Source organism: Pogona vitticeps, chromosome 3 (genome assembly GCF_051106095.1).
Source record: "Pogona vitticeps strain Pit_001003342236 chromosome 3, PviZW2.1, whole genome shotgun sequence".
Taxonomy (NCBI): domain Eukaryota; kingdom Metazoa; phylum Chordata; class Lepidosauria; order Squamata; family Agamidae; genus Pogona; species Pogona vitticeps.
The window spans coordinates 238,640,216-238,667,744 of record NC_135785.1 but is presented as its reverse complement, the minus strand read 5'-3'; the positions used below and the strand labels follow the sequence as shown (position 1 = coordinate 238,667,744).

The 27,529-nt window shown below is 40.5% G+C and overlaps 1 protein-coding gene across 10 annotated transcripts in view; it reads left to right on the top strand.

Annotated features, from left to right (window-relative positions):
* FRY (FRY microtubule binding protein) overlaps window positions 1–27,529 on the top strand; it is a 249,737-nt gene that overhangs the window by 49,893 nt on the left and 172,315 nt on the right. For 2 of the 10 annotated variants that reach the window (XM_020788624.3, XM_072993764.2), the window contains exon 1: window positions 12,101–12,968. The exons of the other annotated variants lie outside the window; for them this stretch is intronic. In XM_020788624.3, the coding sequence (XP_020644283.3) occupies window positions 12,899–12,968 (70 nt within the window). In that variant the 5' untranslated portion in view covers window positions 12,101–12,898. Of the gene's footprint in view, window positions 1–12,100; window positions 12,969–27,529 lie in introns of those variants that run through there. 10 annotated transcript variants of the gene reach the window in all.

Sequence of the window (27,529 nt, the reverse complement as noted above, 5' to 3'; positions counted from 1 at the left end):
CCATATGCAGAGAAAGAAAGCCAAATACTGTACTGTATGTTTCAGTGCATCCTCCCACTAGTTATGGATACTGATGGTTTGTGGCCTAGACAAGAATACTGTAGGTTGTTTTATCTCCATTCGGCAGCATTTCACTGCTAGTGCCACTTAGGGGCAGCATAGTTTCATGTTTCTTAAAAATAAAAGCAAACTAGAATGGGACAACTTAACTATGGTGCCTGAATTTAAGCATAAAAACAAGCCACTCGTAAAAACATCATATGTCAGTTCTTCTTGCAGCTGTAGCAAGTTCCTATATTTGGCTTCTGGACTGTGACAAAATTTGATTTTCTTTTCACTGTTCCCAGGGGTAAGAAGTATATCCATCCTGTTGGTTAATTCAGGTGACACTGCTGATTAGCATTTCAAGTGGCAATGCCAGAATTCTTGAGTGACCAGGCTGTGTGATTAATGCTTAGCTGGGCTGTAGTGTTGTGCAAGTGCTTATATTTAGTATATCCCAGTTGGAAGCTGTGGAAAAAATGGAGAGCACTGTCGCGAATATTCTGATGAGAAAAGTAAAGAAAAATACAGTTTGAAAATAAATGAATAGCTAAATTGACTGACATTTATCAGCAAAGTTGGAAATAAAACCCAGTGCCAACGTTACGTTATTGACTTAAGGAGATTTTCCCAGAAAGAGTGATACATATTTTCATGCGTTTTTGCAACATTGGTAGAATTACATTTTTTTAATTCTAGGGGCAAAAATGATCTTTTTAAAAAAATCTCATGTAATAATAATCTTAGAACTGCAGGTAACACTGCTGCTGCTACTAGTAATAGTAGTACAGTAGTTGTTGTAAAATAATAGCATAATAATGATGATGATGTATCAGTACTACTTGTGTTTTCCAGTTCTCAGAGTGGTACTGTTTTATTTTAAAAAATTGTAGGTGTAATGTTTTTAGCTTTAATATTGCCTTTTAATGATGTAAGATTCTTCTTTAATCTTTCTTCTTAGCTTTAAATATTGTCTTTTAATGATGTTAACCAGAATTTCTTACTGTTTTTAACTTTAAATACTGTTTTTCACTGTTGTAAGTCGTCTTTGGTCCATTTCAAGGAGAAAGGTGGGGTAAATAATTTTTAAATAAATAAATAAATAAATAAATAAATAAAATAGTAAAATAGCCTAGTAACTCTGCATTTTCATTAAAAAAGTAAACTGATTTTTAATAATATATATTTTCTGTAAAATTTTAACTCTCAACTGTCAGCATAAAAAACTGGTGTTCAATGAATTGGCCACCAGTAAAGGTTTTTAATGTGTATAGGGTTAGCACTGGGATTAGCATTTTGGTTAGACTTTCGTGTCTCCTCTAGATGTGCCAGCCCACTGACAATTAGGGGCAAAATGGTATGGGATCTTTTTATTCCAATAAATTGCACTGACTGTGCTCTAATGAGACCTGGAAGAGATTGGAGGTTTTGCTGTTGATGTGTTTGACTTAAAAATAAACCTTTTCATGGTGCCATTGTTTATGACTATATAAGTAACTGTGCCACAGAATGCCTACATTATAGGTCTAATTCTGCTTGGATTCAACAGGAGAACATGATTCTGGTGGTCTAAAATATCTTGGCCTGGTACACTTGGGTAGAGTTAATTTCAAAAAATTAAAATGTTGTATTAAGAAACTTGAAATTGTTGGACAATTTCCAGGTCGTCTTACAGTTATTGACATAAATACTGTAATGGTGAATGTGAAAATACAGATATCACTGAAACCCAACAAGGCAGGAGAAGAAAAAAGTGCCTTCAAAACTGGACTAGAAGTCCTGTGTAAACACAATATCTTGTTGGTGTTGCGGAGATGTTAGTGTTGACTTCTCCCCTGGGGGGAGAACATTCCATAAAAATAATGCCAAAATTGTTAAGGTCCTTTGCCTGTGTTGCCACAGGAATAAGTGACCTTGGAAAGCTGGGTACAAGGGCATCAGAGCAGTACCATCTGCATATCGGAGGTTGTTATTTCTTCCGGCAATCTTAATTCCAGTTTGAGATTCATCCAGTCCAGGCTTTTGCATGATGTATTCTGCATATAAGTTAAATAAACCAGGGGACAATATACAGCCTTGTCATACTCCTTTCCCAATTTTGAACCAATCAGTTGTTCCATATCCAGTTCTAACTGTTGCTTCCTGTCCCACGTATAGATTTCTCAGGAGGTAGATAAGGTGGTCAGGCACTCCCATTTTTTTAAGAACTTGCCATAGTTTGCTGCAGTCCACACAGTCAAAGTACTCAATGAAGCAGAAGTTTTTCTGGAACTCTCTGGCTTTCTCCATAATCCCATGCATATTAGCAATTTGGTCTCTAGTTCTTCTGCCCCTTCGAAATCCAACTTGTACTTCTGGGAGTTCTTGGTCCACATACTGCTGAAGCCTGCCTTGTAGCATTTTGAGCATAACCTTGCTAGCGTGTGAAATGAGTGCAATTGTACAGTAGTTAGAGCATTCTTTGGCACTGCCTTTCTTTGGGATTGGGATGTAGACTGATCTTTTCCAATCTTCTAAGGAGCAATATACAATACCTATAATATAGTCACATATACATCTAACACAAAAACTGGTTTACAAAAATACAGTTATAACACTTAGATAAGTGCACCACATAATTTCTCCTCCATAATGAGCAACATCAAGAGCAGTTGAGGCACCTAACATCTGTGCCAAGATATAAATCTATAGTCCCTTCCATTACAGTTTGGCTAGTAGTGGATTGTTCTTGGGCAGGGTATCCCGAAATATATATGAAGAGAAAAACAGAATAGATTTGTAAATGTCAGTGTCAATACTGAGAATGGAGAGTGAATCAGATTTGTGTTTGAGCTTAAGGAGCAATATTAGCAATTAATAAGGACAGGACTGTTTTAGCTACTAATTCTTTCCACAAGAGAGAAATATGCATGCATTCCCATACAAACATAGCGGTCATATGTGATATGCACTTGTTTAGATCCTGTTCTCAATCTCCTCTACCAGTGTACCCCAGAGCATCATTTCTACATATACAGTTGCCTATTCTGTGTGGTCATGTTTATGGTCTCAATCCACAGCTCGAAGTGTTATGTAAACCTTCTCATTAGATCCATAGAGCAACTGCTGCAACTTGTATCGTCATCTGTTAAGAATTTAACACACAGCAGTAGACATTGGATAGATGGGACAGATACAAGGACCATGTGTGGCACAGCTGATAAACCAGATGAAAAAGAGAACAGAGTTATTGTACCTATAATAGAAAAAGAAATTTTAGCAAGTGCAGACTTTAACAGAAGCTACACCTGCTGAAGTTTCCTCCTATGAGCCTTGTGGCGCAGTGGTTAAACTGCTGTACTGCAGCCAAAACTGTGCTCACGACCCGGGGTTCAAGCCCAGGTAGCCGGCTCAAGGTTGACTCAGCCTTCTATCCTTCCAAGTAAAATGAGTACCCAGCTCGCTGGGGGGGGGGGGGCAATATGTAGCCTGCATAATTAACTTGTAAACCGCCCAGAGAGTGCTTGAAGTGCTATGGGGTGGTATATAAGCAGCATGTTTTGCTTTTGCTTTGCTCCTCCACACAACTGTTAAAGAACTGTTGGGTTGCTTATTGGTTGAAGCATCTGGCTGTGGGGCCAGAGGTTGGGAGTTCAGTTCCCCACTGTGCCCCCTTGACAGGGGCTGGACTCAGTGATCCATTGCAGCCTTGCAGTTCTATGATGATGATAATGATGATGATGACACTGGAACCTTTTCTACTTTGTCATCTGGTCACCTTTCTGTTGCAGGCAGATCTAGCAATAAAGAGGCAGCTGAGCACTATAAGAACTTGCAATAGCTTCAGAGAGAACATTTCATTTGTGATTAGCTGCCATACTGCAGTCTGCTTCTAAAATGTCAACTAAAGCAAATGTACGATACTCTGGTGTTTCATTGTAAAATCTAAACAGATTTTTTAACATTAAATTTATTATACTAAATTTCCATTAATGCATGCTTGCTCAGAAATAAACCCCATTGAACCAATGGTAGACGTGTTTCTTTCTCATCTCAATTAAATTCTGTTTTCTTCATAGCATTTTCACCTTGGATAGGCAAGTACCTCCTGGTGCACACGGTGATCAAATGCTTCTACACTTTTGCAGAACTGTTCTGATATGAATCTGTAGGGGCATGCTCTGCAATATATGTGTGCTGTATTGTGACATTTTCCCGAAAAAATGCTTGGGGTATGATAACTGCAGAAAAGGACACTTTATTATCAATAATGTAGCATACATATATTCATAACTTGCCTGCTTGATCATTATCTTCCTGGTATGAGATACTGTTAAGTGCTGTAGAAGTTTTATCCCTGTAATAACAGCTATTTGGGGTTGCATTACCGGTCTGTGTATTAAAAGTGGTACGAATTTATAATTGGTAGTGGTGCAGCAGCAGTCAAATCTACTGACTTGATTTGCCTAAAGTCTGCTACAGATGCAGAGAAAAGCCTCCCTTTTGGCTGCCTCTGCTCAGTCTAGGATGAGGAAACAGAAAGATCTGAAACAGTTGCAACTAGACATGGGGACAAATAAAAAAAATGAATTGCAATATTCGTAGGATACCACTGATTTGTCAAATATTCATCACTTCATATTCCTCAATTCCTGAGACCTCAACATATATGAAGAGATGAATATTTACCTATTTGTTATTCATACATTCGTTGCTCCAGAACAGCAGCTTCTCTCTCTGCCTGTGTCCCCGAGGAACAGCTGTTCCTTGGGAGCATAGGCAGAGAGGGAAGGCTAGGCTGCCGAAAGAAAAACTACCATTCCAGCAGCCTAGCCTGCTCTCTCTGCCTATGCACCCAAATAGCTGATCATTGGGCCCATAGGCAGAGAGAGCAGGCTAGGCTACCGAAACGGAAGCTGCCACTGCCATCTGTGAAGACAGTAGCAGTGGCAGAAGAGATGGCAGCAGAGGAGGAGGCAGCAGGACAAGGTGGAGAGGTGATGGTGGCAGTAGTAAGGGGGTGGGGGGGCTTGGCTTTATTTATTTATTTATTTATTTATTTTGGACAGACGGGTTGTCTTTTAAAAAAGCATGGACGAAATGATTCATGGTTCATTGGTAAAACCTTAATAAATGTGTGGTTCATCATTCATCAGTTTGGAGGTTTGTCCCCATCTCTAGTTGCAACTTCTCTAGCTTCTTCCACTTTCTTGTGTAGGAGCACTTAACAGGCATATTCATATACAGTATATGTTGAGTACCTGCTGTACTTTTGCATTTCTAAATATATCATTCATTATAACGATGAGCAGGAACTTTATTTTAGATTAAAGATTGCATCCTGAACACATTTACTTAAGAGCATGGTCTTGCTCTGCATAAACAAGGAGAAGGTATTCAAGCAAAGGCCCACCACCTCTTTTCCCATTCTGCTCTTGCTTGCTACTCCCCATGTTGGCCTGATGGTGAGGGGCATCGGCACTGAGTGGCTGAGGATGGGAGAAGTAGGCTGGTCTTCTACAATTTCAGTCCCCCCCCCGCCCAATTTACTTCAGCCCCACTTTCTGTGGCAGGAATCAGTGCAGGTACAACTGTACGAGGCACTTGCTCCTGGCAATCATAACATGCATGTGAAATTGTGTATGTTCAGGTGGAAAGCCTGGGTAGAGGTGGGGTGAAGTTACTGCATCAAAGCCTAGTGAGGTTCCATATATCCAGCATGGCAAGAGGAAGCCCCTTCTCATACTACAAATTGTATTATCTATAGCAGTGGTCTCCAACCTTGGGCCTTCAGATGTTCTTGGACTTCAACTCCTAGAAATCCTGGCCAGCAAAGGTGGTGGTGAAGGCTTCTGGGAGTTGTAGTCCAAGAACATCTGGAGGCCCAAGGTTGGGGACCACTGATCTACGTATAGGTAATCAGATTTTTTGCATTTCTTTTTTTTTCTACAGCTGCTACCAGAATTCAGCAGAGATTTCTCCAGCTAGAATTCTGGTAGCTTTGGGCAAAAAAAAAAAAAAAGAAAAAAAATCTAACTTCTGAGAGGAGTTTCAGCATACACACCTGTTCTTTGCCAAGGCTTTCTCTGGATCAGCAGCAGACATTAAGTATGGTGGAGCTTTTTAAGCTCCATGTGAATTGCAAAGCATCAAGGGACGGTAGTCTCTTTTCATTAAGGTCTATAGAAGATGCCTCTCAAAAAACTACTGGTCAAGATGTCCCGGGGACAATGCTAGAAGGTTTAATTTCCTTGGAATTAGAATTTTTGTTATACAGTATACCATCAAGTCATCTCCAACCTATGGTGACTGTTTCAGTGAGCAAACTTCAAAATGTCTGTTGTCAACAACCTTGCTTAACTCTTGTAAACTCAAGGTTGTGACAAGAGATGGGTGTACAGTATTCGTATATGAATACCCCCACACAGGTGGTGATAACGAGGGTCCAGCCCCTGCGGCCAGAATGTCCACTCACAATTCCACCGCTGCTGCCGGCTCCGCGATCCTTCCTATCACTCCAGAGCTCGCGATCGGCTGTCCACTCCTAGCAGAAGGCGGGACGACAAACCTCCCTGCCAGGTCAAAGGGTGGCTCGCCAATCCCAGGTTCTAGAGTGATAGGAAGGATCGTGGAGCTGGCAGCAGCGGTGGAATTGTGAGTGGACGGTCTGGCCCTGGTGGGGGGGGGGCTTTGCTATTGCCACCTGTGCAGGAGTATATGAATACGAATACCTCCATCTCTAGTTGTGACTTCCTTTATGGAGTCATGAATGAGAGAGCACTGGAGATTTATAATTTCTTGATAGTATTTTGCTTTATTTCGAGTAGGCACACAGAGCATGTGAAACAAAGAAGTATTCATTCAACTGGGGTAAATATCTAAAGAGTGGCCAGTGCCTTATACCTAATGTAGGCTGTAGTTTCAATTTAAATTTAAACAGAGCTAGAAATTCTCAGTTATTCTTTTCCAGGTGCTGTTTCTCAGACTGGAGATGAATCAGCCATTTAGAACATGCACATCCATTAGGAACATCAGGACTATTTTGCAAAAAAAACTGGCTGCCATGCAGCATCACTTTATGCAAAGCTATTGTGATAGATCCATTTACAGTAATTACAAAGCCAAGCTCATTGTGTCGTTTCATAGTAGTAAATGGGGCATCTAAGTAAATATGCTTAGAATCAGGTATGTGCGAGAGACTGTAAATATGCTTATAATCAACTGAGTGTGTAATTGTATTTCTTCATTTATTTTATTTGCAACATATATATCAGGCTTCCTGCTCCACTCTGCTTCACAAAGTCCAAAATGATGGATGTGGTTTGTGTGTTTGCTGTCATTTTATCCCTATGACCTTGTGAAGTAGTTAGAATGAAAGATACAGTGGTGCCCCGCACAGCGACGATAATCCATTCCAAAAAAATCGTCGCTATCCGGATTCGTTGCTATGTGGAAATTAAAAGCCCATAGGAATGCATTAAAACACATTTAATGCGTTCCTATGGGGAAAAAACTCACCGCTATGCAGAAATCCTCCACACGGCTGCCATTTTTGCTGCCCGGTAAGTGAGGAAAGGGCGCGAAAACACAGCGGGCGGCCATTTTATTTACCCGGCGGCCATTTTGGAACCGCTAATCAGCTGTTTTAAAAACATCGCAATGCGAAAATCGGTAAGCGAAACGCTTACCGATCATCGCAAAGCGATTTTTCGCCATTTAAAACATCACAATGCGATCGCTTTTATGATCACAAAAAACACATCGCTATGCAGATTCGTCGTTAACTGAGGCGCTCGTTATGCGGGGCACCACTGTAAATCACTTGTCCCAGGCTGTCGGGTGATCTTGTATCTGAGTTGAGGATTAGAATCTGTGTTTGCCCTGCTCTAATCTAGGACTTTATCACCACTCCAGGGCGGGGACATGGTTTCTGCTGGGTTGGACCCCTCTTCTCCAATCCTTTGTAGGCCAGGTGATGGCATGGGATATAGCCACTCCTGACATCACAGGCATGATTATGCCAGCTGATAACACAGGCTCTCTGGCTGCAGCATTTTGGTGCCACAACTTTTCTGCTTCCTTACGATCTTCAAGTGGGAAGAGCAAAAGTAGTGGAGGCCCCCCCCCAAAAAAAAACCCAACTGTAGGAGCATCCCTGCCTTCAGCACTCTGGCCTGAGAAACCTTATTGGCTTCATACTTGTCACCTTCAGGGTAATCATATTGCTGGCAAAGCTCCCATCTGTTATTTCTGGTGAGATATTTAAAATAAAAGCTGGGGATTTCCTTTCCACCATTTCCTTATAGGGAAAAAAGTCATATACTGTAGTACTATTATTTGTGTGTATATACAGCAGTAAATATCACTATGTTCACCTAATCTCATTCACAGATAAAATGATCATAGGATTGCAGCTTTAGGATAGCAAGAACTCAGAGTTCTAATATGTTGCTCCATTCTCTTCAATGGGGAGAAAAAAATTCGTATGTTAACTTTGTGGAAGTTATGGAACAAATGAAGAATTCTTTTTATATACCACTGAATTGAGAGCTAAAAATGATGCCTGAAGTCATTGATTCCAATCACTTGATAATGTAGGAAATCTTGAGCTGAAGAATCTCTGAGAGATGGCCACCCAGGCTCTATTTTAAAAAAGCCTAATGAAGAAGTCACAGCTTTCCAAGGTACATCTCATTGCTAAAGCACTCATAATGTCAGGAAGTTGTCCCTCATCTTTAGTGGAAATCTAGTTAGTTATGTGCAGTTAAGTTGAAATTAACTTATAGTGACCCTAATAGGGCTACAGAGAGATATTTAAAGAGTGTTTTTACTAGCTCCACTCCCCCTTTAAGTTTCCATGACCAAGTGGGGATTTGAACCCTGCCCTCCATAGTCCTAGTAGTCCATCACTCTATCCACTGCACCACTCTGGATGCCAGTGGGAATCTCTATTCTTCTAACTTGAATCCACTGGTTTGGGTTCTGTCTGCTGTAGCTGCAGGAAAAAAAAGCTTGCTCTATCCTCTGTATGACAACCCGCCAAATATTTGAAGATAGTTATCATATCATTTCTCAGTCTTCTCTTCTCCAAGCTAAACATATCTGGCTCCTTCCGTCATTCCTCATACAGCTTGGTTTCTAGGCCCTTTGCCCTCTTTCTCACTCCTTTCTGGACATGTTGCAACTTCTCAATAGCTTTTCAGATTTATGGTGCCCAAAGCTAGACATAGTTTTCCAGGGGAGGTCTCACTAAAGCAAAATGAAGTAGTAATATTTTTTCTACTCTTCTGTTGGTGCAGCCTAGTATTGTGTTGGCTTGTTTTGCTGCCACGCCACACTGTTGACTTATGTTTAACATGTGGTCTCTCAAGACCACTAGATCATTTTCACGTTCTTTTCAGATCCTACTGCCAAGCTAGTTGTCACCCATCTTATATTTGTCCGTCTGATTTATTTTGGCTCAGTTCTCCAATTTGATAAAGTCATCCTAAATCTTGATTCTGTCTTGTGAAGTATGACCTTACTGTTTTTCTCAATCTGTTTGTCATCTACACACTTGATGAGAGACTCCCATACTTTTTCATCCAAGTTGAACTGTACCAGGCCAGAAAAGAATCTTTTAGAACCCCACTTGTCACTGTTTTCCAGGATAAAGAGGAAACTGTTGATGAGAACCCTGTGGGCATGGTCCCTCGGAAAATCCACCTAACAACAGAACCTCTAGCCCCCATGTTAACCAGCCTGGCATCAAAGATCTCACAGGGACGTCATCAAAAACCTTGCTAAAATCAAGATACACCAGATCTACATCCTTACTTTCAAAGAAAGAGATAAGTAAGATTTGTCTGGTGTGATTTGAGAAACCTCTGCTAATATTCAGTAATCACCAGATTTTCTCAGTGCTCTCAGACCAAGTGCTTAATAATTTGTTTTAGAATATTTCTGGTATCAGTCAAGCTGGCCTATGAAAACACCTCCCTGTATGATCCAGCCCAAGTCATAAGATCATTAGGGAGGCCTTTCTCTCAGTTTCACCACCCTCATGATTGCATTGGGTGTGGGCACTTGAGAAGGCCTTTTTTATTGCTCCTTTCAGACGCTGAAATTACCTTTCATGAGAGGCCAGGCTGGCCCCATCTTTGCTGTCTTTCTGCAAGCTGGCAAAGGCCTTTCTCTCCAAGTTTTCCCTTACTGACTAGCTGTCTAAGAGGGCTTTTAAAATTAAATGGTTAATTTTTATTGTGTTGAAATCTGTTTTAGTAATATTTTAATTGAACTTTTTAATATGTTTATTTTAATCCTGTGAAAATATTTGTATAACTTACTGCTTTTAGCTTTTAAAAACTAGCCTCTTTTTTTTTACTGTAAGCTACCTTGGGTCCTTTTTTAAGGAGAAAGGTGGGGTAAAATATTTTAAATAAAAAATCCAAGCAAAAGCAAAGTATGCTGCCTGTATACCACCCCATATTGCTTAAAGCATCTCTGGACAGTTTACAGTTTAATTATGCAGGGTACACATTGCCCCTGCACTAGGTACAAATGGGTACTCAATACAGTATTCCGATTTTGGAAGGATGAAAGGCTGAGTCAACCTTCCTGAGCCCGTCAGGATCAAACTCAGGCCTTGACCAGAGTCTTGACTGCAGTACTGCAGTTTAACCACTGCACCATGGTTATTTTATTTAAGTAAATAAATATTTAAGTTATTTTTTTAACTAATAAAAAACTCTGTAGTTGCCCAGATCCTTTCTTTCCCTTTTTGAAGATGGGATATTTGCTTGCCTTTAATTTTCAGGGACCTTACCTGTTCTCCAAGACTGTTCAAAGATTACACAAAGACTCTAAGATTACAGCTGCAAGTGCTCTTAGTACATTTGGATGCAGTTCATCTGGCCTTAGAAATCTGAATCCATTTCAAGGAGCTAGGTGTTCCAGGAACAATCTTTACCTATTTTGGATCACAGCCCCTTCATTGGATCATTAATGTTGTTTTCAGCAGGTTCAGAACTGTTTTCCTTTTTTTTGGGAAGTCAGAGACAAAGCAAGTGCTGAGCAGTTTGATGCTCTGGCACCTTAGCTTTTCTTTATCCTGTCTATACAGTAGACCTCCTGTTGTGAAACTATTATTTTTAACCCCTCTTGCAAGTCTGATCTCATTCAGAGCTGTAGCCCTCCTCATTATTCCTTACACACATGCCAGGCATTCATGCATGGATGAGAGGTAGTATGCTTCTATTTTACCCTTAAGTATTTCATACTGACCTTAATATGAAGATTGGGAGGGGGGGACTGAAGTTGTTATTGCTGATATGCTGACAATAACAACAACAACATGCAAACATGTTTAAAACAATCATTTTTTGTTTTCTTTCTGTAGACTTCGTACAATAAAAAGTTGTTTGTTGGTATTATAATTGCCAAGGCATTGACAGTTCAATTTAGTGGAGGGAGGGCAGAAGAACAGAAGAGACAGAGGAGTCAATGTGAGTAAATCCAGGTATATTTGGTATCACTTGTGCTTGAACACCATTAGTCAGTGGTTCATGAAAGATTCAATTTATTTTGGCGAAAAGATTTGAAGGGAGCAGGGTGACTCTTGCATCCCAGCCACTAGGTGCCATTTTTGCACATCACTGCACACTACCTAAAAGAATGGCTTAGTCTTCATGCAAGATGCTAGGCAGGCATAACCTGTAGGCATCAGGCAAGGGCCCTCAGCCTTTTTCAAAAGGTCACCTCCTTGCTGAAATGGTTGTGCAAACTAAGACTCACTTTTTGAGATAAATGTACAGGGCTTGGGGGGATCAGGCTGCTCCCTCCTTCGGCCTCGACAGGATCCCCGGCTGAGGATCAGGGCTTGATCTGGGATGTTCGCTCCCCCTGACCAAGGCGTGGAGCACTGCTGGAATCGGCCGCTCTTCCTCCCGCTGCTGTCTGTCTCTTCAAATCTAATTCAAGGTCGTGATTTGTCAGGGGCTGAGAACCCCAACAACTGAGGCCCGCTATACCAAGGGGACCCCTGGCCAAGGCGGGTGTGTGTGGGGGGGGGGGGTTAGGGGGAGGGAGGCTGGCGAGTCGTGGGAAGAGGCGAACAGCCTGCGCCGCCCCTGCACTACAGCCCGCGCGCTGGAGAGGTGCCGCGCTCGCCTTTACCGCAGCATGATGCAGTGGCGGCGGAGCAGGCGGCGGGGCTGTTCTCCTCGGGAGAGAAGCAGCTGACCGGGGCAGGCAAGGCAGGAGCCGGCACCACATCAAACCAAAGCGCAGCGCCCTTGTGCCGGAAGAAGAGCGGAGAGGCGGGCCGGAGGGCCTGCCAGGGCTCCCCGGTTGAGGATCGGCGGGGTGGATCGGGCTCCCTTGAGCCTTTTCAGGGCGTTGGAAGCAGGAAGAGGTCTCTCTCTCTCTCACACACACACACACTCACACACACGCCCGCCCGCCCGCCCGCTTGCTTCCGATCGCTCCTCCCGGCCGGCTCTCTTGACAGCCCTGCCTGCAAGGCGACGCGGTTGTTTACGCAGCAACGCCGCCGCCGCAGCTCGAAGGCAACGAGCGAGCGCGCCCGGCAGCGGCAGCCCCTGCGCCAGCCTCTCACGATGCCGCCCGTGCGCCGAGCGGCAGGAGCAGCCCTCCTCGCCCGAGGATGAGCCGCCGGCGGCCGGCCTCTCCCGGTCTCTTCCTTCGCTGTCCCCGAGGCGCGGGAACGCGGCGGCGGCGGCGGCCCCAGCTGGCCCTCCAGAGCGGAAGGAGCGGCTCTGCGGAGACTTCATTTCCTCCCCGGACCCCCTCCGGTCGCCTCCTCACGACCTGGTGACGGGCACCTCGTCGCCGGCCAAGGACCGGCCGCCGGGCTCGGTCGGTCTGTCTGTTCGCAGCCATGGCTAGCCAGCAGGATTCGGGCTTCTTTGAAATCAGCATCAAATATTTATTGAAATCCTGGAGCAATCGTGAGTGCGCTTTTCGCCGCCGCCGCCGCCGCGGCTCGCTCTCTCTCTCTCTGTGCGCAGCGTTGGGTCTTGGGAAAGAGTCAAAGGCACCTGGCGTGTGGGGGGGGGGGCTGAGTTTAGCTGCGGGACCCCGCGAGGGCTGTTTCCAGGGGCTGCGGGCGTCGGGTGGTTCTGCGTTCGGGCATCGCGGAAGTGGAAAGGGAAGCGCTAGGTGGAAGGACAAGTACTGCACGCACGGAGGGATTATGCTTGTGTTTTTTTACTTGATTGAATGTTCCAATCAGGTATCTTCCTGGATCTCTCCCTCCCTCACACCTTCCCCCCCCCCCGGGTCTGTGTGTGCGTGTGAATGTGTTCTGTGGAACAGGACAAGGTGGGATAATCGCTGTCTTCTTTCCTTGAATGATGCTTGCTTGGTTTTGCTCATCCTTACCTCATCTCACAATTGCTGGAAGGAGTGTTTGAAGCAACGCCAAGCGAGCAACGCTCGGAAATATTTTGAATTTGTCCAGTCAGTGATGCAGGGCAGGAACTGTGGGACAGGCAAGGTTTGAAAGTCTACTTAAATTTATTTTGTTTACTGAAATATAGAGAAGGAAGGGAAGGAGTCCCCCCCCTTTTCCTGGTTTCATTGCCTGGTGCATATTTGTGTTGGAGGACTCTGCCTTTCTGTCCAAAGCAAAGGGGAGAGCTTCAGAAGGAGGTGGGAGCTATCCACTGTTGCAGCAGTTCTTGATATTGCTGATGCACCACTGTCCCCTCCTGTGTGTGTGTGTGTGAGAGAGAGAGATACTGGGGCCACTGTTAAGAGGGGAGGGTTATGTAATAGAGATCAGCAATTGTTAGGAGTGTCTGTCAAAAGTGTGAAATTAGTCAGGCCACTAGGCTGTCAAACTCCAAAGTAATATGGAATCTCATTGTAGAAATGTGGCCAGATCATGCCTCCGTGACGTCAGCAAACTGAAATAGCATCAGATTTGACCAATTTCTAAAATGTACACAGACTGGAAAAACATAGCCGAACTGTATATGGAACACTGCACCTATTACCCAGTAATTAAACAGTTCTTACACATGATGAAATTAAGACTTACTCCTTTAATTACCTGATCATAGATCTAAAAATTAGTTTAGAAATACTGGTAAAGAACTCTTTAAGATCTATATGCGTGAAGGGAACAAGCAATGCATGATACCTTTAGCATTACTATTTTGCTCCAGGTATAGTCTATCTATTGTCTGAATTAATTTTTGCCATTAATATAAAGTTATTAGTGAATAACACTATTAATCAGCACACTTTAAGCATTTGCCCTTATAAACTATTCTGATACTGTATTTGATCGTGTTGGCACACATTAGTGTTATGTTAATGACCTAATGCGTGCTTTGGCTTTTTAATTACAACTAGTTGATTTAAATGAACAAAAGAGCCATTAAAATAGGTCAGAAGTAGTAAATTGGGAAGGATGTTTCTGTGAGAAAATTGTATTTCTTCATATCAATCGATTGATCAAACTATCGCTCATAAGATTAAGTATCAGGTTGTCTTAATTTAATCTTATTTATATATTATTTACTTTCTAATTTTAATTAAAATAGATAATATGCACTGGTGCAAATTGATGAATGGTCTGACTTCTGCTGGACTATTTGACTTTTTTCTTCTTCAGTGCATTCAAGAATTTTCAGAGTTGATATAGTCATGTTGGTTTTATTTATTTAAAATAAGTTTATTTATTCTCACTCACCTGCTTGTAGTTTGAAAGGTATTTAGGAGTTTAAAAACTGTACTGATTATTTTAGAAAACTAACTGAAGAAGTTGCTGCAGATAGTTATGTGGCCATAAAGCTGTTTAAAGATACTGTATGATGATTGTTGATAAGGGTGAAGTTTATCCCTTCTTTGGAAGATTGTTCCCGAGCTTGGTCATGTCTGAGCAGCAATTTATTTTTAAAGCATTGGAGGCTGGTGCATAGCTCTCATTATGTTCATTATAAATTGGGAGGAACAAGGTCAAGGTAAGCAGGCTTTTCATCTCTCTTGGGCTCCCCTTAAATGCTTGCTTTTTATTTCTTGCTTCCGGTCTTTTACACAATGTCCTTTATTAAACACTGTAGGGACACAAGGGCATGGGGAGGTCAGAGTGGAGAAGGACAAAGGTTCAATGAGTTTGGTCCTTGAAAAGACCTGTGAACAAAGCGTTGGTGTCCAACTGGTGACATCTAAGATCTTCTCAAAATGTGATACTGCTACTTAGTTGTCATGCTCACTGTCTCAGTGTGGCTAGTATCCAAGCAGTCAGCCACACTGTGCCAGTTTAGAGATCACAGTAAGCCCTTCCTTCTTCACCAATATGCCTACAAGGAGCAGACTTTTGTTTCTCTTTTTATTAGCATCATTTTTACTAGCATTGTGCCTAAACTCTTAACCACAGTTAATGTTAACTGTGGCTTGTTTGAAACACAAAACAAGCTGCAGTTAATGTAACGACAGCAAAACTTTCTGATTTACTCCTTATGCCATTTTGGACAAGGAGAGGAGTTTGTCCCCATCATGTAAACCCATGATCCAGACCTGCTCATTTTCTTGCTTTTTCATAAGACGTGTTCGAATCTTCTCTTCCAGTGCGTTCTAGGGCAGGACACTCATTCTGCTTCCATGTCCTGATGAGTCCTGTCATCTGATCACTTAAGACTCAGGTAGATTATAAAAAGCTCTGTTTATTAACCCAGAGGAATACAAATGCACTTAGCAACATAGGCAATTAATAAGGAACTAGAACCATAGAAAATTCTATCCGGTAGGCCCAAATGAAACCATAGGTATATCAGAGGAAGAGGAGTATTAAACTGTTTCAGTACTTTTTTTTTTTTTTGAGGAATCAAAACTTACATCACAACATATGTATATTTTCAAGTAGTCTGTGAAAGACTACAATTAAGGAAAATCTCAAAAGTATTTTCCAGGGGAAATACTGGCAAACACAGAAGAAAAAAATTAAACTTTTTCTCTCCTTTAGTACCACTTAACTGATTGTAAGACTACAAGCTCTGTGGGGTAAAGCTGAGCCCTTTGCTGGTGAGAATATGCAGCGGTAGGTGTACGTGTTCTGTGGCACTGTGCTGTTTGTTCATCAAGGAGTACTGTTTAGGAGCAATTTAATTGGCTGAAAACATCACCAGAACACCTACAGTTTCCTTTAAGAATATGTTTATTATTATCATTAAGGTAGTTCAATACAGTACTTTTATACTGAACCATTTGTATATCCTGGCATAAAAACATGGATTTATTTAATTTCAAGGCCTACTCTTGAAATAAGATAATTTACCTTATAGTGTTTTAATAAAAATATGGATGGCATTTTAAAATAATTCTTTTTCAGGCCATTTCAAACCAGGGAATTTTTCCAGAGAAACTAACACTGCAAGCCTGTGCTGGTTTACCTGGGTTTCAGTCCCACTAAAATTAATAGAAATTGCTTTGGAGTAGACATGCATAGGATTTCATTATAAATGATTTATCTTGTTTTATTGTTACAGTATCAGGGATATAAATATTTCAGACTACAACAATTCTACAGTCCTAAGCAAGATTTTTTTTTTGTCCTTGGCCAGCAAATTGCATGTAGCAGCTAGGATAGTGTGATGTGCACCAATTTGACCAAATGTTTTTTGAGTTCATGGGACTCTGCTTCATAGAAGACTGTGTGGATTGAGGGTGAAATTTTTTAAAAAATTATTGTAACTCCTATGAAATCATATCACATGATCAGAATTGTACAAATGAGGGGATTAGAATGTTGTATGGCCAGAGTGCAGTGCAAAATGAAGAATTTGGGATGGTTTCAGGTTTTAAATGTCCTGAGTTTCTGAAGAAAGAACTTGGAAAAAGCCAGCAGGGTCTCTGATATCAATCAAACCAGTAGACACAAATATAGTTTAAAGTAGATCTTTTAGTTTCTATTTATTTCTAGACCAATCCTGTAAAGTCAAATGCCTTTAGTTGTTTGTTTTTATTAGTCATTTAATAAAATACAGTTCTGTAAGTGTGTCTCATTAGGTTGGCTGGTGAGCCAGCTTCGTTGACTTTGCCAACTTGGCTGGCTCACTTGCATAACCAGAAGCTGTCTGCTCTGCAGGTAGGCAGTTTGGTGTCACATATCCTGTTTATTCTTGTTCTTGGCTTGGATTATGTTTGCGGCCATGATGTGTGTAGAATGGAGAGGCAGCCATGTAGTGACCAATTAAAAAAAGTCCAAAATTAAAACTTCTTATAAGGGTGAGAGCTTAATGAAGGTAACTGAGGAAAGAAAATGAACAAAATTATGTACACGCCTTCTGAGGCACGACAGCCTTTTTTCAGGCATGATGTTTTAAATGATGTGTGTGAAGAAAATGAAGAAGCAACACAATATCAGTCATTATGGATGACCTCTGTTGGAAAGGAAATGGGATATGATCTTATTGATTATCCTTGAACTCTGTTGATATCACACCTTGCTGGAGCAGTTCTATGAGTTAGAGCTGGTACTTTTGCTATTTGAGTTTTAAAAGAAGTGGTGGGAGTCTCCTGCTCAACCCCATGACATTTGATCTGTGAGGTTCTTAGGTGTTCCATCGTGTTTCCCATGCTTTTTAATGTATACACGAAGCCATAACCTACTGCCATAAACACATCAAAATACTAGCAGGAGTATTTAAATCACTTTGGGTTGGTGTTTTTAGTTGTTTTTTTAATAGGTAATGCATTTAATTGCTTTTTGCTATCATCAAATACTGCCTCGAAGTGATTTCTTTGGGGATTTGAAGTTGTCATCAACACACTGTTGGGACCCAGCTTTGTTTCACCCTGTCATCTGCTGAAATGCAAAACTGCTGTCTGGATTCTGTGTGTATCCCCCACCCTTTTCCCAATAAAGGTTGAAGAATATTTACAACAATTTTTGAAAAGTTTTAAAAGGAAAAAAAAAGATAAAAGACAGTATTGTACATTAGTAAAAAGTAATTAAATTTATTGCCTGTTAAAACAACAACAGAATAAAACAATTAAAAAGTGATTTAAATGCACTCCCTTCTAGTATTGGGATGATTTTATGGCAGTAGGATACAGTATGGAGTTTTCCTAGCTGATAGATTAGCAAGCTGTTAAAGTTATCTCTTTTTTTACAGACATGTCTGAAAGTTTCCCCTTTGAGGTGATATATTTGCGGGTAGCTTCCTAGGTGGCTTTCTTCTGTTATTTTCTGTACTTAAAAATGTATGAATGAGACTACAGTAGTGTGTGCAGTTGCCTGGAAATAAGATCCTGTTGAGTACATTTGGACTTTATTCTACATTAAGCACACATAGGATTCAGCTATAGTGTATTTTATTGCTTCCCATCCCCACCCCTGATAGGTAGTATGTTGCAGCAAAGATGCAGTAGCCTACGCTACACTGAGAACAAAAATTGTTATAATAGTGTTGGAAGATAGGACCATACAGCATTTGATATAATAGTGTTTTTCCAAAAAGGGAGCTGGGGAGAATTATTTAAATTTTTTGTATACTTTATGGCTTTATAGGTAACAGTAAACTAGAATTGTGGAGAATTCTAATACCTGAGCAGTGTACTTGGCATGTTGCCCCTTTTAACTTCAGTTCTTCCATCAGTGGTGGCGACTAAACAAATCCAAAAGTAACAAGGAAGCAAAAAATAATAATAGTATTTATTTATTTATTTATACCCCATCTATCTAGTCAAACGACCACTCTAGGCGGCTTCCAACATACATAACAACATATGCAATATAACGACATTTTTAGACCTCAATAGACAAGTTATTCAAGATGGAAAAGACAGGGGAAAAATAAGAAGAAAAAGAAAAAAATAAATCAGGTATATATGAATTGTGATAGGAGGCATACTTGGAATGCACACATGAAGATTGGAATATGATAATTTCTGTGTGTTTTTAGAAATCTCTCTCTTTGTGTAGAAAAGAAAAAAGAGGAGAGGAGAATGAGGAAGGCCTGTTTAAGGGTGATCTCACGGCCCAGGATGGTCATTTTCACCCAGATGTGTGGAGTAAATAGAAACTCCTAGAAGTGTGGCAGAACAACATGGATGACTCATACATTTTAAGATACAGTCTGGCAGAAGAGCTTGCAGTGATCGTGTGTTTGCCACTGAACTTACTAAAATGGAAAGCATAATGGAGCCTCATTATTCTTAAAATTATTAGGATGTAAAGCCGCAAATGGCTGAGGCTACTAAATTACAAGGCTGACTGAAAATTGGAATTAAGTGCTGCAGTTTCTGGTAAGCATGTTATATTTCAGAAACAAGGTCTTGCTACAATAATTTGCCAACATTATATTCTCCTGTGAAAAACAGGTGTATGCAGCTGTTGAGAATCTCTTGAGAATCTCTCCAGCTGTTGACAATTCCTTCCTTAAAGTATTTGAATAGAGCGGTGCTTGTCTTTCACATCACAAGAGGGGGAGCAGCCCTGATGTTAAATATTTTTGGTCTGAGACCCATTTGTTTAATTTGGAAAGTAAAGATCTTTCAATTCCCCCCCCCCCCCGATTCTTTTTCAGCCTTAGACTAGGATTCCAGATCTGGTTTATTCCTTTTGTAGAAACTGGTTTGTATAGAATTAGAACTTGGAGAAGTTACTTCTTAGACATGTCCTGTGACTATGCTAGCTGGAAGATTTTGAAAGCGCTAGTAAAAAAAGAAAAAAATGGCTTGAGCCCTGGATACTTGAAGGACCGCCTCCTTCCATATGAGCCTACCCAGCAGTTAAGATCTAGCCAGGGGGCCCTTTTGAAAGAGCCATCCCTCAAGAAGGTAAAAGGGATGGCCTGTAGCCAAAGGGCCTTTTTGGCAGCTCCCCCCAGACTATGGAATGCCCTCCCGACTGAGATTCGTCTGGCGCCGACGCTGATGACATTTCGGCGCCAGGTCAAAACCTTTCTGTTCCAGAAGGCTTTTAATTGAAATAATATCAGCTGTGGGTCTGATTGCAATTTTTAGATTTTATATTTTAGTTGCATTTTAATTGTTTTGACTTTTTATTGTATTTTAAATGTTGTAAGCTGCCCAGAGACCTTTGGGTAGTGTGGGTGGCATATAAATTAAATTAAATAAATAACTAAATAAAAAAGTAATATTTTCAAGCTCTATATGGATTTCATCCTAACAGTGCTACTTAGGATTTCAAAGTGTCATGTGTTAAATGGGATTTCTTTTATTCTTATTCTAAGTGTGGTGTAATTGTGAATTAATTTATGTGAAGGCAGAGTGGCAATTTATTAAACCTTGTTCTCTTGATTGTTTTGCTTTTAACTGACAGATTGATCTTGGAATGGACTGTTACACTGTTTTCAGTTCTGGTGATCTTTTCACTGTAGTTAATGAAGTCTGCCTTGTATTTTAAATTAAATGATGCAAACAAATATGTTCCTTTCCAAGTTCAAACACTCAGTTCTGCTACTGTTGGACATTTGTAGATGTTAGCAGTTGCATCAACATGGCTTAATATGTGAACTGATTTCAGTTCATGTAATTAAACCACATCTTTCTTTTTTAATGTTGGTGAAACGAGACACGCAAAAGTTAAAAGCATCTTCTGTAAGATTATACAATAGTGGCAAAGTTGTGATTTGTGCATGGCGTAATTTAATAGCAAAGATGTTTAAAGCTGAGTGTCAATTGAAAAAAGTTTCAGAGAAGTGTGGTAGATTATAAGATTTCTACTTTACAACAATTTTTCTGCCAAAAATTTTCAGGTATGTTCGTTCAAGAGATATGACATATTTTTCCAAGTGTTGACTGCTGTAATCCAAAAACATGGTTAATCTTTCTTCAGTTGGCTATTATTTGTAATGAGGATTTTAATTGGCATTAGTTACCTGCCCCCTCAGGACATTGTGGAGCATTCCAGGAACAGAAGATCCTGTTATAACTAATACTTTTGAAGATTAGGAAATTACTGTACTTCTGTAATACTTAATGAGTAATAATATAGTTAAAACAAATCATTCCAATAAATTGTTTTACTGCTTTTCATTAAAGGGGTGGTTGAAATAACTTCAGTTTGCTCTTGGTTTAGTTTGTCATATCAGAAGGAAATCCGGTATAGAATTTTACTTCTTAGGCAAAGGATTGATTGGGATTGAGAATTTCAACCAAAAATAATATAAAAGAATTCCCATTGAGGAGAAATTTGGATAAATTCTCATGTGGTGGCTGAGGAGTATGTGCACTTCTTGTCTTTTAACTGGATAGCCATCTCTGTGGCAGCTGGCAGATCACTCCCTCAGATTCGCAGGCATCAGTCAAAGCCATAACTTGTGTCATTAGTGCAGTAGAAGATTTTTCTCAAGCTTGCCTGACATCACAAGATGAAACTTGAGGTGGCTGTGGATGGTTTCCAGTGGTTTTGGAATGTACGTTAAAGAAGGACCTTATTTACAACAAGCTTACACCAACTCTTCACCACTGGAAATCTGATGACAAAAAAAGTGACCTCATATTTCAGAATCCTGCTGATGCAAAAGCACTTGATGGAGGCATTACTAGGGCAGTAGAAGATATTTCTCAAGGTTGCATCATTAGATGACTCCTCCTACTTTTCAGATCAAAAAGGGTAGACACGTAGGAAGCTGCAGCGGCATGAATAGGTGTATACGAAAATGATAACACTGCATGCAGGCATACACACACACACACACACACATATATATACATAAAATGCATCATCTCTTACTCCTTTCCCATGTTACTGGAAGCTGAAAAATAAATTCTGAAGAGACAAGAATGAGACAGAAAAACACAACTTTCTTTCATGGAGAAATAAAACTTTTAGGAAATTGAAAGTAAAATTATGGCACAGTGCTAGTCTTACGTTTTTCCTGGAGCTGCAACCAACATTGCTATTCCTTATATAATATTCAGTCTCTGATACTGGAGCCTTTATCATGAGCAACTAGATTCCCTTTGTGAGCTGCATGACTCAGAATGGCTCCATGAATATATGGAAGCTGTCAGCACTGTAACAGTTCTGAAGCATTTCCCCTGTAATAATGTTATTGAGTTCTGTTGAAAAAGGTGAAAAATAGATGATAGTAAATAAGTATGTTAAACCAGCATCCAATTTATTGCATTACTGTATTTAAGAAATAGTAAGAAAAGTGAGAGGTTGACTGCAGTTTTATAAATCAAATATTCTGAAATGGCTGTTAATTAAATAAAGTACATGAAATGAGGTTATTTGTGAGAAATATGTTGTGCAATGCTTGGAAAAGTTACTTTTTTGGCTATAGTTCGGAGAATATCTCAGTCAGCATGGCTGATTGGTTGTGAGAGTTGTGATCTAAAAAAGGGGAACTTTTCCGAATATTGGATCATTGGCTAAAGTCTAACAAGGTTGGGCTGAGGTTTTCAGAATCTAAGCTTGGAACATGGTCCGTGTTTGGTTGTAAAGACAATAGGCCCCAAAGTTTTGGCAAGCAAATTTGAACAATTTAAGCAGCATGTCTGAATTGCACTAAATTGCACAGCAGCTGCAAATGAAAAAAATTAAGATGACAACAGTGCTTCATTTAATGTTTGAGAGGGAAGCAGTAAGTAAAATATGCTTTTAAAGATATGGTTAATTTAGAAGTAGGTCTTGGTTTGGTAGACCTTTCGTAAATTTAAATGCTTATTCTCCTTTTATATAGGAGCAAATGGAAAATAGTTGCAATGGATTATGCTTTATTTCTTCATATAGATATACATAGCAAATGGCTAGAATCCCATTTGTAGTTTACTTGTGTGTAAGTCAGACCTCACCTAAAATTCTGTGTTCAGTTCTGAGTACTATGATTTAAAAAGGAACATGTCCAGAGAAGGAAAATCAGAATGGTATGAAGTTTGGAAACCAAGTCCTGTTAGGAAAGATTGAAGGAACTTGGCATGTTTAGCCTGGAAAATGGAAGGCACAGAAACAATAGGACCAGAAGTAATGGATTCTTATTTTAAGAATGGAGATTTGTACTAAACATCAGGAAGAACTTCTTAACAGTAAGAGCTGTTCAACAGTGGAATAGGCTGCATCAGGAGGTGACGAATTCTTCTTTTGATGTTTCTAAGCAGGGGTTAACCTCTGAGGTTTAACTCTGGATTTTCTGCAGTGGCAGGACTCTGGACTTGATGGCCCTTTGGTTTCTTCTAGCTGCATACAGTAATTTTATGATTCTGTGATTCTAAATAAAATTGTGCGCATTGCAGCGTTGAATTGCAACTAATTAACAAAATCCCAGCCATGCAAGGAGGAGTGTAACTAGGGATGATCTGGGCAGTTTCACTTATGCATGCTAAAATTTGCTGGTAGAATTCTGGCCAGTATGTATTTTAACAATGTAAGAATGATGTGGAAGAGAGAGATAAGAGAGTGATTCTTCCTTTTGTATGGGCTATAGGCCTTTTTGTAATATTGGTGCATTAGATTTTTTTCTATTTGTTTTTGGCTTTTTGTATATATAAAAAAAGAAACTGCAGGATTCTGCCATGCAGGATGTTGTGGTGGCTGCCAGCTCTGATGACTTCAAATGGAAATAGATAAAATTCATGAAAGAGAAGGCTACCACTGGTTTTAGTTGTTATGGCTTTATGCTGTCTCCAGGATCAAAGGCATTGTGCAGTAGCAGGGGAATATGGGTGTGGTGCTTTTGCATCCCTGTCTAGCTCATGGGCCTCCCATAGGCATGTGGTTGATTTCTGTGTGAACAGAATTCTGGACTAGATAGATTGTCAGGGCTTTTCTTACGGTTCAAACAGCCCTTCTTGTGCAGTATACCCATGAACATTTCAGGACTCAGACTTCAAGAATAATTGCCTTACTGGTCTAACCTTTTTTTTTCAAAGAGCACTCCTTAGATGTAGAATCATCGGCCATCACTATTTATCTTTGACATGAGTACGAATATCTTCCACCCATCCCCGACATCTTTCCTCTCTGCTCCCCTTTTTATGTGAGGAATAAATAAATAATAAAAGTGTATAACGGTTCTCTCTTAACAAGGATGTGATGACCAGGTTGAAATTTGATTAAAGGGGAACCCTAACTAAGCTTAAATGTGATCAGCAGTGCTGATGTAACAGTTAACTTTCAAGGAGAGAGGGAAGGAGAGCAGTGGTTCCCAACCTTGCATAACTCAAGTGTTCTTGGATTGCAACTCCCAGAAGCCTTTGCCACTAGCTATGCTGGCCAGGGTTTCTGGAAGTTGTGGTCCAAGAACACCTGGGTTATCCATGGTTGAGAACCACTGAGTTAGAGGGAAATAGTTAGATCCTTTGATCCAGTTAACTGAAACAGAGTGTGTGTACATATGTAAGTCCTCTGGAGCAGTGGTCCCCAACCTTGGGCCTCCAGAGGTTCTTGGACTTCAGCTCCCAGAAATCCTGGCCAGCAGAGGTGGTGGTGAAGGCTTATGGGAGTTGTAGTCCAAGAACATCTGGAGGCTCAAGGTTGGGGAGCACTGCTCTGGAGGAAACATGGGGTGCAAATAAGAGACATTTATGCATTCTCAACATTTTTTAAAAATTACACTGCAGTATTACAAAAAAAATAGTGTCCTGGTTCAGCAGAACTTAAGAAATAATGCACTGATAAATAATGAATTTTTAAAAAAAATTACATTATTTTACATTCCTGTCTCTTATAGTTTTGCTTCTTTTCACGTGTCTCTTTTATTCTCTCTGTCTTGCTCTTTCTGACTAGTGGGTGTTTGGAGGTGTGTGTTGTTTTGTTTAGCTGAAGCAGATGCAAAATGATATCTTTTAGAACCACCATAGAGCTGATTTCATGACACCAGAAATAATCATCCTTTATGCCAGCATAGTTCGTCATTGTGCCTGTTGCAACGTGGCATCCTACTACAAGTATTCTCAAGTGACATGTGATGTTTATTGTTAATGAATTATATGAGTTTGTTGTTTTCCCCCACACAGTGCTTCACATTGTTTTATCGCATTTCATGTTTGTACTCATGTTTTGCTGAGCATCATTTAGCATATACACTTTTACATGCTTTTTCATGGAAAGTGTTAATTATTGAAGAGCTCCATTGCTCCTGGAAAGTTCTTTCTGCTTGTGGAATGAAACTAATGCTGCACTGAATCTATTAGGACAGGACACGGTAAGCCAGGGGGTGGGAAAGTTCAGCTATCCAATTGTTTTTACATTCCAATAAGCTCCAGCGAGGTTTTGAATGATTGGTCAGAGGTTTGTCTTATGAAGGAATGGCTCGGGGGTCTATAAATAATAATAAAAAAATAGTGTCCTGGGTCAGCAGAACATAAGAAATCATACATTGATCCTCGGGATTTCCTTGTTTTAGAGTAGTTGGAGAGCAGCTAAAAATAAGTCAGATGGATTGCTGTATTTTTCATTTGCCTCTCCTGGTTTTGATTGTCTTTTAAAAAAACAACACGTAAGTGGCCTCCTAAAGTGCCACTTTTTGCCATAAGGTGGACTATAAATGTAACAACCAAATAAAGTATCTATGCTTCTTCTGTTCTAAGGGCACATCAAGAGAATGAGGTACCTTTCGATCTGGTGGTTCCAAAGCTGCTCTTTAATCCTTCCCTGTGTCCTTGGAATGCCTGTTTTCCCCTCTTCCCACTTATAGTTTGGTGGAGTATTATGCTGCTGATTGGAGAAGACCTCTACAGGAAATCTACTTTCTCCACCAAAGTAGGAAAATGTAGTACAGTATTCTGTGTAGTATTCTGTGTCCCCTGAAATACTCTACCAAGAAGAATTGGATTGACTGGCACTAGGTTGAAAACAGACAGTAGGAAGAACTGACTCATACAGTTGCTAGTTGAACACTTCTATGGATTTCTCCAGACTTTTTAAAAATATATTTTAAAATTAATAATAATTTCCTACAGTATTTTCACTACAGGCTGTATGAAATACCATATTTTCCCATGTATACGATCCCCCCATATATACAACACCCCCCTAATTTTGTCCCTTGCTGGAGTCGGAGGAGCAGTCAATGGGCAGCTGCGAGGGGCAGCCCAGCGTGGCTGCTCCTCTGCCTCCGTCTCCTGTTGCTGCTGCCTTCGCCACCCAATTGCCGCCTCCGGTGCGACTGCTGGGGCTCACCTCCAGCTTACCTCGCCACCTTGTCCCCTGCCAGAAGCGAGCCCATGAGTGGCGCTGGAGGATGCGATCCGGTGTCAGAGGCAGCAGCAGGAGGAGGAGGAGGAGACGGAGATGGAGGCAAAGGAGCAGCCATGGTTGGCCACATCTCTCTGATACCCATTGACTGCTCCTTCTGCCGCCAGATCACCTCTTTCAGCACCACTCGCAAGGCTCCCTTTGGGTAGGGGACAAGGCGGCGACGTGAGCTGAAGGTGAGCCCTGGCAGTCACACTGGAGGAGGTGATTGGATGGCGGCGGCGGCAGTCAATGGGCAGCTGCGAGAGGTGGCTGAGCGTGGCTGCTCCTTTGCCTCTACATCCACCTCTGCCTCCTTCCGTGTACAAAACGACCCTCAATTTTTCCTCTAATGATTTTAGGGAAAAGTGTCATTTTATACACGGGAAAATGCAGTAGTTCTTCCGGCTGTCTGTTGAGTTAAATTATAGCATTTGTTAACCCAAGATGAGAGTATGAACACCAATTTAGAAATACCTTTTCTGAATCTTTGGACAGATCTGGAAGGGCTAGATCTAAAAATGTCAATTAGTCATTATAGCTTCATTGGATGTCCAGGTTAAAGAGTAAACTGCTAAACAGAAAAGGTCTGTATTCTGCTTGGGAATACTGTACCTTAGAGAGCCATTTCAGCTAGCAGTTATTGGCAACAATTTTTTTTAATGGTGTCAGAATTTTACAGAAGTACAAAATGTTTTCCCTGACATTTTACTGTCATATCTGTCTTGATGTAAAAGGTTTTTAACAGTTGTTTTAGTTTTGAGACAGTTCATGAGATGTTGTACCACTAGAGCAAATCTGCTAGATATAATTGTTATATAGATTGTTATACAGATATAATTGTATCTGCTAGATATAGTTGTTTACCTAAAGATTAGTATTCAAAATGAAATCGTTGTATAAAAGTCAGGAGGAGGTCATGTGTTAATAATGAAAATATTCTCATAATGATGTCATGCTCTAAATGTGAGAAGCTCTCACTATTATTTATAAATAGTGCATGTAATTATATAACAACAGTTTAGCACACAAACATAAATAAAATAAACATTATTACATAATTTGTTTTATTGAGTGTTAGAAATAATCTGGTAGGCTGTGGGTAGTTTGCTAGTTAAAAAAACTGAAATGAATTAGTAGATTAAAATAGCATGCTGCAATGCCACTCAGTAACTTGTAAAGCTTATGACTTTAGGGTGATGTGTTATTTTTAGATTGTAGCTCCTGCCCAGAGTTTTGAAAAGTTGCTTTTTGTACTATAACTTCCAGAATCCCTCTTGAGCTGACATGATCACTGTTTTGCAGTGCTAAAGGGGGAAGGCAAGTATTCCTGGGACTTAACAAAGAAAGATC